This window comes from Plecotus auritus, assembly GCF_963455305.1.
Source record: "Plecotus auritus genome assembly, chromosome: 6".
Lineage (NCBI taxonomy): Eukaryota > Metazoa > Chordata > Mammalia > Chiroptera > Vespertilionidae > Plecotus > Plecotus auritus.
Window position 1 is genome coordinate 32,417,664 of NC_137773.1, and position 17,327 is coordinate 32,434,990.

The 17,327-nt window shown below is 40.7% G+C and overlaps 1 protein-coding gene across 8 annotated transcripts in view; it reads left to right on the forward strand.

The window, feature by feature from the left end:
• The window catches only part of FAM13B (family with sequence similarity 13 member B), a 74,213-nt gene that overhangs the window by 14,156 nt on the left and 42,730 nt on the right, over positions 1–17,327 (forward strand). For 6 of the 8 annotated variants that reach the window (XM_080675976.1, XM_080675974.1, XM_080675978.1 and 3 more), the window contains exons 2-6: positions 2,542–2,708; positions 4,430–4,621; positions 5,254–5,466; positions 11,437–11,614; positions 11,915–12,056. In XM_080675976.1, the coding sequence (XP_080532102.1) occupies positions 4,465–4,621; positions 5,254–5,466; positions 11,437–11,614; positions 11,915–12,056 (690 nt within the window). In that variant the 5' untranslated portion in view covers positions 2,542–2,708; positions 4,430–4,464. The remainder of the gene's footprint in view (positions 1–2,541; positions 2,709–4,429; positions 4,622–5,253; positions 5,467–11,436; positions 11,615–11,914; positions 12,057–17,327) is intronic. The other 2 variants (XM_080675981.1, XM_080675980.1) reach the window with 1 other exon arrangement.

Below are 17,327 nucleotides of genomic sequence, written 5' to 3' on the forward strand. Positions count from 1 at the left end.
TCTAGTGTAGTATACTATATACATAGCATTTACATTATATTAGGTATTATATGCTAGAGATGATTTAAAGTATAGGGACGATGTGCATAGGTTTCATGCAAATACTTTATTATTAGCCTATATATTAAAAGCCTAATGTGAAAATTGTTCAACTGGGAGTTTGACTGCTTGCTATGACATGCGCTGACCACCAGGGGGTGGCGTGGAACATGGTGGGCGTCGGCGATGCGGTGCTGGCAGTGGGTGGCAGTGGAGGCGCCGCCGGCCCCGATGGGCCCCGATGAGAGCAGGAGCGCAGCAGGATATGGTGGAGCAGGTGAGTGGGTGGTGCCAGGACAAGGCGGGTGTGAGTGGGGGCCCTATCGCCTCACTGATTGCTCTGCAGACAGTGACCAGTGGCAGGGGTGGGGGGCGGGGCCGCCGCCTGGCTCCCAGGTGCTGAGGGAGCCCGGCAGGGGGCCCAGCCCTGACGGATTGCCCTGCAGAAGGTGACCAGTGGCCGGCAGGCCCTGATTGCTGATTGGAACCGGGTCCCGGGCTGGGACGGGGAACTGTGGTGGGTGGCGGTGACCAACCTCCTGCAGAACTTGGGCGGGGGGGAGGGGTGTCAGAAGGGGCCTGCGACCCCTTGCCGGCTACCTGGGGGCGGGGGTGACAGGGACGGAGGTGCAGTGAAAATGCGGGGTGTTGACTGAGCTCACTCTCACTTCCCCTGCTACCCTCCCCAGAAATGCCAGGGCTCATGCTTCGGGAAGCCCCGCGCTCAGGTGCTGGGTACCCGTGAGGAGCCTGCCCCGCACCTGTGTGGCCTCTTCCAGTTGACCCAGGCCGCAGTCACTGGGACCGCAGGGGCCGGTCGGGCTCCCCATGGGTTCGCGCAGGAACCAGAGTCCGAGGCCAGCTGGGAGAGTGTGCTGCCTGCCGGCTTCCGTGCAGCACCACTGGGAGGCCCAGAGGCCCACGTTGCACCTTGGCCCACGGCATCTGGTAGCGCTCACTGCATCTCTGCATGGGGACTCAGGCGCTATGACTCAGGCAGAGGGGGGCGTGCGGGGTTCAGTGGCCCAGGTGCTGCCTAGGCCCAGAGGTCAGCTGGGACCTGCCCTTGCACGCCAGACACTCACGCTTTGATCGCCAGCCAGGCCTAGGGTCCGCACCTGTGCATGAATTTCGTGTACCGGGCCTCTCGTTTTATATATGGGACTTGAGCATCTTCAGATTTCATATCTGAGGAGGAATAACAAATTCCCTGTAGATATCGAGGGAGAGATGATTATTAACTTTGAAGTTGTTTTCTCAGATGAATAGACTACTTGTTTTAGCAGGCATTTCAGGGTGTTTTGGAAGTAATCATCTACTAAAGATTAGTTGTGAGCCTGGCTGGTGTTGCTCAGTGGTTGAGCGTCGACCTATGAACCATGAAGTCACGGTTTGATCCCCAGTTGGGGCATATGCCCGGGTTTCAGGCTTGATCCCCATTGTGGGGTGTGTAGGAGGAGTCAGCCAGTTTATGATTCTCCTCCATCGATGTTTCTATCTTTCCTTCTCCTTTCCACTCTGAAATAAAAAATATATATATGTATAAAAGATTTGTTGTGGGAATGTGGTTTTCTTTCCCCTCAAAACTGCACTGAATGATAATACTCTTCTGCTTTTCTGCTTACCTGAACCCTGAACGTTTCTTAAGCAGAATGCTTCAATGTAGTTTACTGAGCTTATTAAAAGATTTTATAATAGATTACAAGGATTCACAGGTGATTAAACATTGCCAAACAGGTTTTTCCCTTCTTCCTCTCTCTCTCCAGCCTGTTTTATAGTCTTTTAATATTATTCAAAGAAGAGAATGGAAACTGATTCTCTATGTATTACATGCATGCATTATCTCAGTTAAACTTAACAAGTGTGTAGGTATTATTTTATATAAGGAAACCTAAGCTTAGGGACATGGAAGTTGTTCAGGGTCACATCTACAGAATGGTGGAGTTGATATTTGAGTGCATGCCCTTCTGGTTCTGTTAACAGCTCTTGTCCAACATGTGCTATTACCTCTCCAAATCAGAAAGCTCAGATAACTAGTTCTTGCTAACAAAATGTTTGTTGTATACAAAGAAAATAATAAAGTACGAAAGTGAAGTTCCAAGCTTAAAATTACCTTTCATTCTTTGATCTGAAAATGTTTCCATGTTTTGTTCTGAGTATATATGGATGGAATGGAACTGGGTGGGGTGTCTATGCAAATGTGGGTCCATTGAGGAAAATGAATTATTTGAACAGCATAATCTCTGAAAATGTGTGCTGCCAAAGATTCTCCTGTGCAGTTCCTTTATTTATTTTTAGCAGAAAGGTTCTTACCCTGGTTAGCTATCATACTTTTAAACTTTGTGCAAGATTTTGCCTCTAAATAGGTCACAGATAGATTTTTTTAGGCAGAAGAATGCCTTTCAGTATAGGAACCTTCCTAAACGAACCTCACTGCTTATTAGTCTCTTCTCACAGTTAAAGATGTTGTAGGAAATTAAAAGAATTGTTTTTTTCTTCTAGATTAATTGCTGAAGTACTGATCGAGTTCTGCGTTTCTTCAATGAGGAACTACAGGCTGATCTTCTGCCATAATCTCAAACAGCCATAAATGACAAAAGAATGCTTGCTCAGTGAGGGTAGCTGGTGCAGAATTCGTTTTTTAAACTTAGGTGTTTAAGTACTCAAAGGTAAGTTTTTCAAAATGGTAATTATCCACAGAGATTTTGGAGTTTACCTATTATTACTGCTATTTGATTATTAATTTGAGGTTTTTGTAGTCATTAGCTGGTACCAGATATGTTGAAGAATGGATCTAAAGTGTCTAAAACTATTTAAATTTATGGCATTTTGCTGTCTCTAAGTTAATGTCTACTGTTCTTATATGTTGGATGGATTCATTTCCTAGTCATGTTGTGACACTTTCTTGATTCAGTGGGTACATCTATAGGGTGTCCCTAAAAAAATGTATGTACACACTTCAAATAATTATAAAGGCAGTGTCTATTAAATTACATTTTATTTTCAAAATTAAACTATCACCTGTTAAAGTGTGTATACATTTTGGAGGGACACACTATATAAGGACTTGATTTTGGTAAAAACTTGAGAATATCACTTGGCCGGTATGGCTCAGTGGTTGGGCATCGACCTATGAACCAGGAGGTCAAGGTTCCTGCCCAGATTGCAGGCTCAATCCCCAGTAGGGGGTGTGTAGGAGCAGCCGATCAATGATTCTCTGTCATCACTGATGTTTCTACCTCTCTCTTCTTTCCTCTCTGAAATAAATAAAAATATACATATATTAAAAAAAAATCAGAGTATTGAACAGATTAAATTTTTTGCTTTGTTATCATTCTCTTGTAGTGCAGAAGGAGTTGTTTCTTTGGGGTGATGAAAAAAGCCCAGTTTGTATCATTTTGTTCATTATTAACTTTTGAAAAAGTTTTCTCTTTTTTTTTTCCTTTTTGTTTAACTTATTGGGGTGACACTGGTTAACCAAATTGTACAGGTGTCAGAGGCACAATTCACAACACATCATCTGTACACTGTATTGTGTGTTCACTACCCCAAGTCAAGTCTCCATCCATCACCATTTATCCCCCTTCTTTCTTTTAAAAATACTCCTTTCCCACATATAGTAATATGTTTCTTTTAGAAAATGAACTTTTCTTGGGATTGGTTTTTGATGCTTTAGATATTAGAAACATTTTTTCCCCACTGCCTCTTTACTGATCACAATTACAAAGTTAAAACTAATAACTTAGTTCTTCTGTGCTGTGCAGATTTTTTGAGTAATTATAAAACAGGATTTATAATATTCTCATTGAAGGTTGATGTCTAGAACTGAAAAATTTCCTCTGTTTATAAAGACATTATGGCTGCTCTGTCATGTAGAAATAAGAACTGGTTAATCTTGTTTTTATTAGCCCATTATTTATAAAAGTGATTTTTGTAAAAGAATCACTTGTAAAAGTGATTCTCTTATATTTGGGTGCTAAGAATGGAGGAATTACATGAATTTCATATAACAGAGTCCCGACATGATTGGGTTTGGCTTCTTACCTGTGTCATTAATAAGCTTGGTCAGTAAAGGTCGTCTTTGAGCCAGATTTGCCCTTTAATTATTCTTTAGGACATTAACGTCCTTTGCTAAGTTTAATGATCAACTTTGCCATTGTTTGATAAATATGCAAGTGCTAGTATTTAGACCTAACCCTGCATAGTAGAGAAAATGCTTAGGTGATTATATTGAACTTTATTTGTAGAACATACTAGCGTGGGCCTGATAACTGAAACATATTTAATAGATGAGAACACACTGAGGTGTAAAGCCTTTTTCTTCAATGTATTTAGTCATATTGCCACCTGTTAATCATTATAGTCTTTTTTGTTGTTTTTCATTTGGCAGAAAAGACAGCTTTGATTTCTGGCTGCAAAAAAGATATGAGGAAGAGCTCCTCCCCTTCCTTGAGTAACTGCAACTCCGTTCTTGCTAACAAAATATTTGGAATTCCACTTGATGAGCTGCAGCAGGGAGGACATCCAGACAATGAGGTTCCATTCATAGTCCGCCACGTTGTGGACTATATTGAGGAACATGGTATACATTTCCTTACTTTGAGGGCTAGCCTTTGTTTTAATAAACACAACTTATTCCTTTTTGATCTTGGATTTTTTTTTTTTTTTTAGCATGGAAAGTCCAAAATATGATGAGGAAAAACAATAGAAATTCTTTTTTATATTTTAGTGTTTTATACTCAGAAAAGCCCAATGTAGAGCGTTTTAGTGTGTGGGAAATATTAGGAATATTTTTAATGGATAACAGGGTGGGGGATAGCCCAACTGGTGTGGCTCAGTGGTTGAGCTTTGACCTATGAATCAGGAGATTAGGGCACATGCCTGGGTTGGGAGCTTGATCCCCACTAGGGAGCGTGTAGGATGCAGTCGATCAATGATTCTCTTTCATCATTGATGTTTCTATCTCTCCCTCTCCCTTCCTCTCTGAAGTCAATAAAAATATATTAAGAAAATAGGGGGTGGGATAAAGTAGAATATCCCTCAGGACAGACAGAGTTAGTATGTTTCTAGGTGTATAATTTGAAGGTGTTTAGCTCAGTCAGGGGAGCTAAGAGAATGGCTTTTTAAAAGACTGAATATTTTCAGTTGATTGGAGAATATATGATCAAGTAATTAAAGTTGAAGCTTATTTAATTTTGCCTTGAACTAATGTAGGAGGTCTGGAGCAACAAGGACTTTTTCAAGTCAATGGAAATGCTGAGACAGTGGAGTGGCTTCGGCAGAGATACGACAGTGGAGAAGAAGTGGATTTGGTTAAGGAAGCAGATGTTCCCTCAGCTATTAGTCTTCTTAGGTTTTTCCTTCAAGAACTTCCTGAACCTGTTATCCCTGGCAGTTTGCATATTCACTTGATGCAGCTTTCTCAAGGTAACAAAATTTGATTCTTATCAATCAGTCATTTAACATTAATTTCAAAGTCCTTACCTTTAGAAATCTTGATGTGTAAGCAGTAATTATAGTAGTTCTGAGATTCATTTCTTATGTGCCCATTTGGGGACATAGGCTTTTTGGTCTAGTTAAGAATGGCAACTTATCAGATTCCTGTGGTACATTTACTTTTTATAATTGGTCTAAGATATTGGTTTAAGAGGAGGAAAGGCAGGAGATAAGAACAAGGAGTAAGAGGATAGGGAAAGAAGAAAGAAAAAATATATTTAAGGTGATATGTGTAGCAGAGTGTCCAATAATAGCCAGTGGTGTTGCTTAGTGGTGATGTTATTAAAGGATATTTATTCCTGGTTTGATAGAACTTCCTAGCAAAAATCAGAAGACAACTTTGATTCTAGGTTTAAAATATGCCTGAAAGAAAGAAAATATCAAATTGTACATCAGGCTCCAAGCTAAATAAATAAATTAAAAAAAATTGTGCTTTTTGGGTGAGTTTTTTCGTGGTGACTAAAAGTAGGCCCCAGCTGGAATGGAATAGGGACAAGAAAAGTAAAGGTAGTGATAGGCAGAAAGGTAAAAGAACCAAGAAGTGAGGAAATGCTTGTGTTCCTATAGCCAAGTGGTATTCATGTGTACATAATGAGTGATATGTTTGATTATACAGGAAACTTTATAAAGATGGCCTATAGTATTATATATTTCTTGAATATTTAAATTATTTTTTTTTCTGGCTTTTCTCTTTGTGTAATGGAATCTCTTTATTTCTTTGAATTGGAGCTTCTACAGAAATTCTGTGATGTTAAGAAATTATAGCCCTAGCTGGTTTGGCTCAGTGGATAGAGCGTTGGCCTGTGGACTAAAGGGTCCCGGGTTTGATTCTAGTCAAGGGCATGTACCTTGGTTGCAGGTTTCTCCCTGGCCCGGGCCTTGGTTGGGGTGCGTACAGGAGGCAACCAATTGATGTGTTTCTCTCACATCGATGTTTCTGTCTTTCCCTCTCTTCCACTTGCCCTAAAAATCAATGGAAAAACGTCCTCGGGTGAGGATTAACAAAACAAAAAAAAACAATACAAAAGAAATTATAAATACTAGATGAGTGGATAAAAAAAGCTGTGGTACATTTACACAATGGAATACTATTCTGCTGTAAAAAGGAAGAAAATATTACCCTTTGTGACAGCATGGATGGACCTGGAGAACATTATGCTAAGTGAAATAAGCTAGTCAGAGAAAGACAAATACCATATGATTTCACTCATGTGGAATTCAATGAACAAACTGAATTACCAAGCAAAATAGAGACAGACTCATAGATAGCAGGCAGGTAGCTTGTGTGTGTGGGAGGGATGGGCGGATAGAGGGATTGAGCAAAAAAGAAAAAAAGAGAACTCATGGACACAGACAATAATGTGGTGATTGCAGGGGATGGATAGAGGTGGTAGAGGGCATAGAGGCAATAAAAGGTGATGGAAAAATAAAATTAAAAAAAAAATTACAAATACTTTCTCAATGCAGGACATTTTATAATAAGCTTGTGTGCATCTTAAGCAGTATGTAGTCAGAAAAGGAGGATTTCCTTTTGGGATAGCTCTCCATTTTATTCCTTAAATTTTTAGCACTTAATGAGACTAAATTACTAGATGCCTCTGATTTATGTATAAAGTTCATTACAATTATATTTTATGACCCTCTTACATATGTTTTCTTCTTTACAACTAGATTCTGGGGCTTACTTTGAACTTGCTATATTCAGAAATGGTTAGCTGATTAAATTTTGTTCTTTTATTGTGCCACCTGGATCAAGAAACATGTTTCAAAATGAAGTGTCATTGATAATGTCACCTTTTTTTCAAAGTGCAACTTAATTTTCCCCCCAGCAAATATTTACCTTTAAAATTTTTTTAGTTTCGGAATTGATTTCCTCACGTTTTTGTATGTTTCCCCCCCCATGTTTACATTAAGTTACCTAATGATCATTTTGCATCCATTAAATATGGTGAAACTGATGTGTTAAGAATTTTCTGAGCTCTTCTTATGACCTCAGAGCCATTTTTGCTTTATAGTGATAGGGTTTTATGTTCCCTGTTTTAGCTGAATTGTAGACAAGTCTTCAAAGTTTCAAGAATCAGATAATATTCAGACTTGAGTGAAAATTTATAAAATAATGATTGGAATGAAATTTAATGGCAATACAGTCATTGACTCATTGAGACTATCAGACAGAAGCTGTTTGTCACTAGGATTGTCATTTTTTTTTTTTTAATGTATTGATTTTTTACAGAGAGGATGGAAGAGGGATAGAGAAAAACATCGATCAGCTGCCTCTTGCACACCTCCTACTGGGGATGTGCCCGCAACCAAGTTACGTGCCCTTGACCGGAATCGAACCTGGGACCTTTCAGTCCGCAGGCTGACGCTCTATCCACTGAGCCAAACCAGTCAGGGCGCCAGGGCATTCTTTAAAAAAAAAAATGTGTATATACTTATATATATATATATGTGTGTGTGTGTGTGTGTGTGTGTGTGTGTGTGTGTGTGTGTGTGTGTGGTGTGTGTATATATATATATATGCACACATATATATATAAATTCGTGCATTGGGTGGGGAGGTGTCCCTCAGCTCAGCCTGCACCCTCTCCAATCTGGGACCCCATGAGGGATGTCCGACTGCCCATTTAGGCCCGATCCCAGTAGGATCAGGCCTAAACGGGCAGTCGGACATCCCTCTCACAATCCAGGACTGCTGGCTCCCAACTGCTCACCTGCCTGCCTTCCTGATTGCCCCTAAACACTTCTGCCTGCCAGCCTGATCACCCCCTAACCACTCCCCTGCCAGCCTGATTGATGCCTAACTGCTCCCCTGCCAGCCCGTTTGCCCCTAACTGCCCTCCTCTGCAGGCTTGGTCCCCCTCAACTGCTCTCCGCTGCTGGCCTGGTCACCCCTAACTGCCCTCCCCTGCAGACCTGGTACCCCCCAACTGCTCTCCACTGCCGGCCTGGGTCCCCCCCAGCTGCCTTTCCCTGCAGGCCCAGTCGCTCCCAACTTCCCTCCTCTGCCGGCCTGATCACCCCTAACTGCCCTCCCCTGCAGGTTTGATCACCCCCAACTGCCCTCCCTTGCAGGCCTGGTCCCTCCCAACTGCCCTCCCCTGCTGGCCATCTTGTGGTGGCCATCTTGTGTCCACATGGGGGCAGTCATGTTTGACCATATGGGGGCAGCCATCTTTGACCACATGGGGGCAGCCATCTTGTGTGTTGGAGTGATGGTCAATCTGCATATTACTCTTTTATTAGATAGGATGGGTGTATGTGTGTGTGTGTGTGTGTGTGTGTGTGTGTGTGTGTGTGTATGTATATATGTGTGTGTGTGTGTGTATATATATATATGGCAGCCTCTACTCTAGCGCCCCTTTCTCCCAAGTTATGACAACCATTCTATTGATTTTTGATTTTCACATTTTATCAGCCAAAGGTTTAGACTGTGACGGTTTGTCCAACTACTTATACATTATGTTTTGATAGAAGACACAGTTCCCAGTTTTGTAAATGATGCCTGATAGAATTGCTAATCGAGGGATACTTCTTTGATATATACCAGGGATGGGGAATGTTCAGCTCGTGAAATCATTTGGTCTGGCTCTGCCAAGGCACTAGGAGTGAGTTAATTAAATGTTTGACCAAATATAGCAGGCTAATTTTTCAATTGATAATTTTGTATAGCCCGAGAATGATATTATAAATATTCAAATGGCCCTTGGCCTAAAAAAGGTTCCCCACCCTGATATATGTGTAGGAAGTAGACTCAAAAGGAAATAAATTTAAGCAGGTGTGTAATTAGTGTGTGTGTGTAGGTATAGATATAGATAAAAAAAATGGCCCTAACTGGTTTGGCTCAGTGGATAGAGCGTTGGCCTGCGGACTCAAGGGTCCCAGGTTCGATTCCAGTCAAGGGCATGTACCTTGGTTGCGGGCACATCCCCAGTAGGAGGTGTGCAGGAGGCAGCTGATCGATGTTTCTCTCTCATCGATGTTTCTGACTCTCTATCCCTCTCCCTTCCTCTCTGTAAAAATTCAATAAAAATATATTTAAAAAAATGCTTCTCTGCCTTATTTGAAAACTTTAGAAGAAGCCTGACAGGTATAAATATTGGTGTGTAGTAAAAATATACACAGACAAAGAAGAGCAACATGATTGTTATTTCAGTACTGTGTAAAAACAGTATTGCCTACATTCTTGCCACCCAATCAAATGTTTTAGTAGTTGAGCATCTTTATTCTGTGATTGTGTAATTATTCAGTTTATTTAACTAATATTTATTGAACACCTGCTATATGCTAGGCACTCTGGGAATGCAGCAGTGAACAAAACAGAATAAAAATGTCTGTTATCAGTGATCTAAAATTCTAAAGGTCATGAAGGGAGAGAGAGGAAAATAGATGGTAAACCAAATAAATATATGGGTATGTTAGATGATAAGTGCTACAAAAGTAGAGAGGATATTAGGTAGAATTTGTCAGTGTTGCTATAGCCATCATATTGATAATATTACTTGCATGTATTTTTTGAATTGATAAAGGTGATTTTCTAAATAATCCTTTTCTGCTAAATGCTTAGGTTAAAATTTTCCACCAGGAAGGCATGGTTGTTTAAAAAACATTAATCCAGGGACTGTTCCATCCAATTATAAAATCAAAGTACCTGTGTGTTTGAATGGGGACAGTGATAATATTACAAAATATAGAATTGTTATTGGTTGCATTTTAAATTTTAAGTAAAACTTAGGTGACTATAGCCCTTTCTGATAAACTTCTTAGACATGTGTTATTTTTCACAGATGGTCAATATCATGATCATAACCTATTAAGAGTTTTTCAACCAAGAATTTGAAAATTAATTTTAAGAACCTGAAGAAAAATATTTTTAAAAATTGGGTTTATTTTTACTTACTTTAAAAAATACGTATTTTTATTGATTTCATAGAGTAAGGGAGAGGGAGAGAGAGACAGAAATATTAATGGTGAGAGAGAACCATTGATCAGCTGCTTCTTGCATGCCCCACATCGGGCAACAAGCCCGCAACCCTGGCATGTTTGACATGATAAAAACAGGGCCTATTTCTGTTAGTTCAAAATTCACTTGCATAACGGAAACCAACACCAGCTTAGAGGAGAAAAACACATGGGAAATGGAATTCCTTTTTATTTAGTTCTATTAGTGTTGCCAAAGTTGTTAATTGTTCATTTTGGGATGTCAAGGGAGAAGAAAGTCACTCCTTTGTTTTCCCATTCGTTCAAGTCGAAAAGTATGACATTATTATCAGGTTAGATTGCTTCTCTCTTTTTATAAAATAAAAATATTTTTATTGATTTCAGAAAGAAAAGGAGAGGAAGAGAGAGAGAGATAGATAATCATTGATTGACTGCCTCCTGTGTGCATCGCGCCTGCAATCTGGGCGTGTGCCCTTGACCAAAATTGAACCCGGAACCCTTCATTCCGCAGGCTGACACTCTATCCACTGAGCCAAACCAGCTAGGGTTAAATTGCTTCTCTTTGCTCACTAGTACTTGACTAGTACTCACTAGTACTTGACTGGTATTGGCCAGTGTATTTTGACTTATAGTTGACACTAGTTTGGAAATACAGGTACAGTCATGCAAGAGACAATATGATGAGAATTAAAAAAAAAAAAATTAGAGAATTGGGGCCAGTGAGTAATAGATGAGGAAAACATCCTCCAGCAAATGAGGAGTTGAGTTCCTTCTTCACTCCTCTTTTCCACTTAATTAGTGAAATGCCAACCCTGAGGGCATTTGGCCTCTAGTAGAGGAAGTGAAGAGGTTTTGAATTGTTAAAGAAAAAAGGTGATGTGGGTGGCGCAATGTGAACCTGGCACAATGTTTGAGCTTTGCTTTTGCTTCATTAAAAACACCTGTCATTATGTTTTATAGATTATAATAACGAAGATGAATTTGGAAGAAAGTTGAGGTTCCTCTTGCAACAGCTTCCATCTGTTAATTACAGTTTGTTAAAGTTTCTGTGTAGATTTTTAGCCAACGTAGCATCACATCATGAAGAAATTTGGTCTGCAAACTCTTTGGCTGCTGTCTTTGGTCCAGATGTCTTCCAGTAAGTTTTTTCATCATTTTTGTTTAATTAAAAAAACGCTGAGTTTGTGGAATAGAATCATTGTGCTGTCTCCCAAGGATCCTAGGTTGCTTGATGAACCATTATTTTTTATACTAGATCTGGTTAATCTTCCTAGCATTTTTTGAACAGGGTACAAATTAGGTAGGCTTTACAGATGGGAAAACTGAGGCACAGACTGATGACATTGCTCAAGATTATAAAATGACTCATTGGTTGTCTTCTGACTTTACTTGTGATTGATTTAAGAACTCTCAATTCAATTTGGACTTTTATTCTTAGCATTTACACAGATGTGGAAGATCTGAAAGAGCAAGAAATAATGAGCAGGATAATGGCTGGACTTCTGGAAAATTACTATGAGTTTTTTGAAAATGAAGAGGAAGACTTTTCATCTAATGATTTGAGTTCAATTACAGAACAGGTAAGAATATTTTAAATATTCTACTTGGAGGAAGAATTAAAAGAAAATAATTGCTCTCAAAGGCTTGGTACAAACTTTGGAATTTTTAAATTTTTTTTATTTCATTGATTTTTTTACAGAGAGGAAGGGAGAGGGATAGTGAGTTAGAAATATCGATGAGCTGCATCGATGACCTGCCTCCTACACACTCCTCCCTACTGGGTATGTGCCCGCAACCAAGGTACATGCCCTTGACTGGGACCCTTGAGTCTGCAGGCCGACACTCTATCCACTGAGCCAAACCGGTTAGGGCTGGTGGAATTTTTAAGGACTAAATTGAAAGACATGCTCTTGGTTAGTATATGGAATCATCTACATCCAAGTAATAGCTGAGTGCGTTATTTTTTCTGATCAACTTGTTTTCAATTTGGGTAATATGGGAAAGGCATTGAAACCAGAATATATATGGTAGAGATTTTGTTATGTTTATTTTTTCTTTGTGTTTTTTCTTCTGTTAACTTAAGCTTTGTCTATTTTGTAAGAATAGTGGTTGTGTGTGTGTTTGCAAAGAAACTGCTAGCATAGAGGAATGTAGGCAGAGGGTGAGAAAGATGCAATACAAAGTTCATGCAAATTCTTAAGCAAATAAAGTTTTTCTTGGTTAAAGTAGCAACTCAGTATAGCAGTGCAATCATTGTTATTAATGAGAAACATTAGAGTAAGTTTAGGTTGCAGGTAATTTTTTTACTCTTGTTTGTAGCTTGAACATTAAAATCTGTTTCTCAGGCTACCTTATATTTTGTTGCTACTGCTATGCCTTGGTTGAGATTGTACAAATATCTTTTTCCTTTATGAAATGAGAATATTGATGCTGAGTAATTGTAATTTATTTTATTTTATTTTATTTAAAAAAAAATATATATTTTATTGACTTTTTACAGAGAAGAAGGGAGAGGGATAGAGAGTTAGAAACTTCGATGAGAGAGAAGCATCCGTCAGCTGCCTCCTGCACACCCCCTACTGGGGATGTGCCCACAACCAAGGTACATGCCCTTGACCAGAATGGAACCTGGGACCCTTGAGTCTGCAGGCCGATGCTCTATCCACTGAGCCAAACCGGTTAGGGCTGTAATTTATTTTAAAGTCACATTAATCCAGACTTAGATTTAGGATTTATTATTTAATTCTATGTGGAAATTTTTATTTTTCTCAGAATAGTCCTGGTTTATATCTGCTTCCTGATGTAATTATTAATAGCTTCTCTTTTCACTTTCAAATGTATTCAAGTTTATTTCATTTTATTATTTTTATTTTTATTAATGTATCCAGGATTAGATGATAAATTATATGGTCACACTATTTTTATTTATTAGTAGAGGCCCCGTGCACGAAAATTGTGCACTGAGTGGGGGAGGAGGGTCCAGCGCCCCCCGGGAGCCCTCGGACATGCTTAGCGCTGCTGCAGAGGTGGGAGAGGCTCCTGCCACCACCGCTGCGCTCACCAGCCATGAGCCCAACTTCTGGCTGAGCAGTGCTCCCCCCGCCCCCCTCCCCCTCCCCCCCCCCCCCCCCCCCCCGTGGGAGCGCACTGACCACCAGGGGGCAGCTTCTGCATTGAACGTCTGCCCCCTGATGGTCAGTGCATGTCATAGCGACCAGTCATTCTGCCCTTCAGTTGATTTGCATGTTAGCTTTTTATTATATAGGATCATTCTTTTTTTAAAAAATAATTCCTTATTGTTGAAAGTATTACATATGTCCCCCTGTTTCCCCCATTGACCCCCTCCAGCCAGCCCCTGGCCCCCACCCCAGTTCTTCACCACCCTATTGTCTGTGTCCATGGGTTATGTATCTATGCATACAAGGTCTTTGGTTGATAACCTCCCACCCATGATGGACATTTGGGTTGTTTTATTTGCTCTTAGATTATAAAGCAGCATCTATTTAAAAAAAAAACAAAAAAACACCACAACATTTTTATTGATTTCAGAGAGGAAGGGAGAGGGAGAGAGAAATAGAAATATCAATGATGAGAGAGAATCATTGATCAGCTGCCTCCTGTATATCCCTTACTGGGGATCAAGGCCACAACTCTGGCATTGCCCTTGATTGTAATCGAACCTGGGACCCTTCAATCTGCAGGCTAACACTCTATCCACTGAGCCAAACAAGCTAGGGCAAGCAGCATCTCTTGAAAGGTAGTTTATCATACAGATTTTCATTAAATTTATAGGTCTTGGCTCTGATTATATGAATTAAGAGGTTTGTTTTGTTTTGTTTTTATTTAACTTAAAAAATTTAAAAAAAATTTTTTAAATATATTTTATTGGTTTTTTACAGAGAGGAAGGGAGAGGGATAGAAAGTTAGAAACATCGATGAGAAACATCGATCAGCTGCCTCCTGCACACCCCCTACTTGGGATGTGCCCGCAACCAAGGTACATGCCCTTGACTGGAATCGAACCTGGGACCCTTCAGTCTACAGGCTGACGCTCTATCCACTGAGCCAAACCGGTCAGGGCTAACTTTAAAAAATTTTTATTTTATTGTTAACAGTATTACAGATGTCTCCCATTTTCTTGTGAATTAGGAATTTTATTTTCTGGGTAGCCCAGCTTTTGTTTAAAAGAGTTCCTATACTTTCGTGAACTTTTATGGATAAATTCTTTTAATATTTGGGATTCATATTTTCCTTAGTTTTTCATGTTTTGTTCATATAAGCATTTTTTTTTTTTTAATATATTTTATTGATATTTTACAGAGAGGAAGGGAGAGGGATAGAGAGTTAGAAACATCGATGAGAGAGAAACATCGATCAGCTGCCTCCTGCACACCTCCCACTGGGGATGTGCCCACAACCCAGGTACATGCCCTTGACCGGAATCGAACCCGGGACCCTTCAATCCGCAGGCCGACGCTCTATCCACTGAGCCAAACCGGTTTCGGCAAGCATTTTTTTTTTAAAGAACCAAGACTCTTTAAAAATTTTTTTAAAGAAAATTATTATTTTTTGTTAAAACTCACCCAAGAATGTTTTTTTACATTGATTTTCAGAGAGAGTAAAAGGGAGGTAAGGACGGGGAGAGAGACAGACAGACAGACAGACATATCATTTGGTTGCCCTGACCAAGACAGGGATCAAATCTGCAACCCAGGTAGTGGAACCTGTGACCCTTCAGTGCATGGCCTATGCTCTAACTGTTGAGCAACACCAGCCAAGGTGAATATTTTTATTGAATATTAAAGAGAGAGGAATGGAGAGAGAAACATCGATGTGATGTGATGGCTGGATAGTTCAGTTAATTAGAATATGGTCCCCATATGCCAAGGTTGCAGGTTTGATCCCCAGTTAGGGATATATGAGAATGAACGAATGAATGCATAAATATGTGGAACAAATTGATGTTTCTCCCTCTCCCTCTCCCTTCTCTCTCTCTCTCTCAAATCAATCAATCAGTCAATAAAAAACAGATGATGCCAATTTGACCTAATGTTTATGTTGACTATGAAGTCTTCAGGGTATCCTTGATTATGCTTTATATTATGGTACTAGAGGCCTGGTGCATGAATTGGTGCACAGGTGGGGTCCCTTGGCCTGGCCGGCAATTGAGGCCTATCAGGGGGCCACCCGGGGTGGGGGGTCACGGGAAGTTGGCTGTGGGAGTGCACTGACCACCAGAGAGCAGCTCCTGCGTTGAGCATCTGCCCCCTGGTGGTCAGTGCACGTCATAGCGACTGGTTGATTGGTCATTCTGGTTGTTCAGTCGTAATGGTTGCTTAGGCTTTTATATATATAGACTAGAGGCCCATTGAACGAAATTCGTGCACTCGGAGTCGGGAGGTCCCTCAGCCCAGATTGTGAGACGGCGTAGGCCAGGCCAAGGGACCCCACCGGTGCATGATTGGGGTCGGGGAGGGATGTGGGAGGTTGGCCAGGCAGGGAGGGACCGCGTGAGGGCTCTAAGGCGTGTCTGGCCTGTCTCGCTCAGTCCTGATCTGCTTGACCCCAGCAGCAAGCTAACCTTCCGGTCAGAGTGTCTGCCCCCTGGTGGTCAGTGCACGTCATAACGACTGGTTGACCGGTTGACTGCCCCCTGGTGGTCAGTGCATGTCATAGCGATCAGTTGACTGTTGGTCCCCTGGTGGTCAGTGCACCTCATAGCGAGTGGTTGAGCAGCCTTAGCATATCATTAGCATATTACACTTTGATTGGTTGAATGGCTGACTGGTCGACTGGACACTTAGCATATTAGGCTTTTATTATATAGGGTAGTTCTCTGATATTTCTTTTCTGCAGTTTCCTAATGTATACTCTATCTCACATGTATTGTATTAGTATTTTTGTATTTTTAAAACATTGATTTTAAAAGTTTTAAAATATATTTTTGTTGATTTCAGAGAGGAAGGGAGAGAGGAAAGAGATAGAAACATCAGTGGTGAGAGAGAATAATTAATTGGCTGCCTCCTGTATGCCCCCTACTGGGGATTGAGCCTGCAACCTGGGCATGTGCCCTTGGTCGATATCGAACCCAGGCCCTTTCAGTCCCCAGGCCAACTCTCTATCCACTGAGCCAAACCAGCTAGGGCGATGTTTTTCTTTTTCTTTTTCTTTTTCTTTTTTTTTAGAGAGAGGTGGGTGTGGGGGAGAGAGAGAGAAAGAAGAAAGAAAGAAAGAAAGAAAGAAAGAAAGAAAGAAAGAAAGAGAAAGAGAAACTTTGATATGAGAGCGAAACATGGATCAGCTGCTTCCTGCATGCCCCCTACTGGGATTGAGTTTGTAACCCTGGGCATGTGCCCTTGGTCGATATCGAACCCAGGCCCTTTCAGTCCCCAGGCCAACTCTCTATCCACTGAGCCAAACCAGCTAGGGCGATGTTTTTCTTTTTCTTCTTTTTTTTTTTTTAGAGAGAGGTGGGTGTGGGGGAGAGAGAGAGAGAAAGAGAGAAAGAAGAAAGAAAGAAAGAAAGAAAGAAAGAAAGAAAGAAAGAAAGAGAGAAAGAGAGAAAGAGAGAAAGAGAGAAAGAGAGAAAGAGAGAGAAAGAGAAACTTGGATATGAGAGCGAAACATGGATCAGCTGCCTCCTGCATGCCCCCTACTGGGATTGAGTCTGTAACCCTGGGCATGTGCCCTGACAGGGAATCGAACCAGCTATCTTTGGTGCATGGGATGATGCCCAACCTACTGGGCAACACTGACCAGGGCAGTATTTTTATAAGCTCTAGAAAAAGGTTCATAAAATATCTTGTGCCTTATATTATTTAAAATTGTGGTTAATTAACATCAGGAGATAA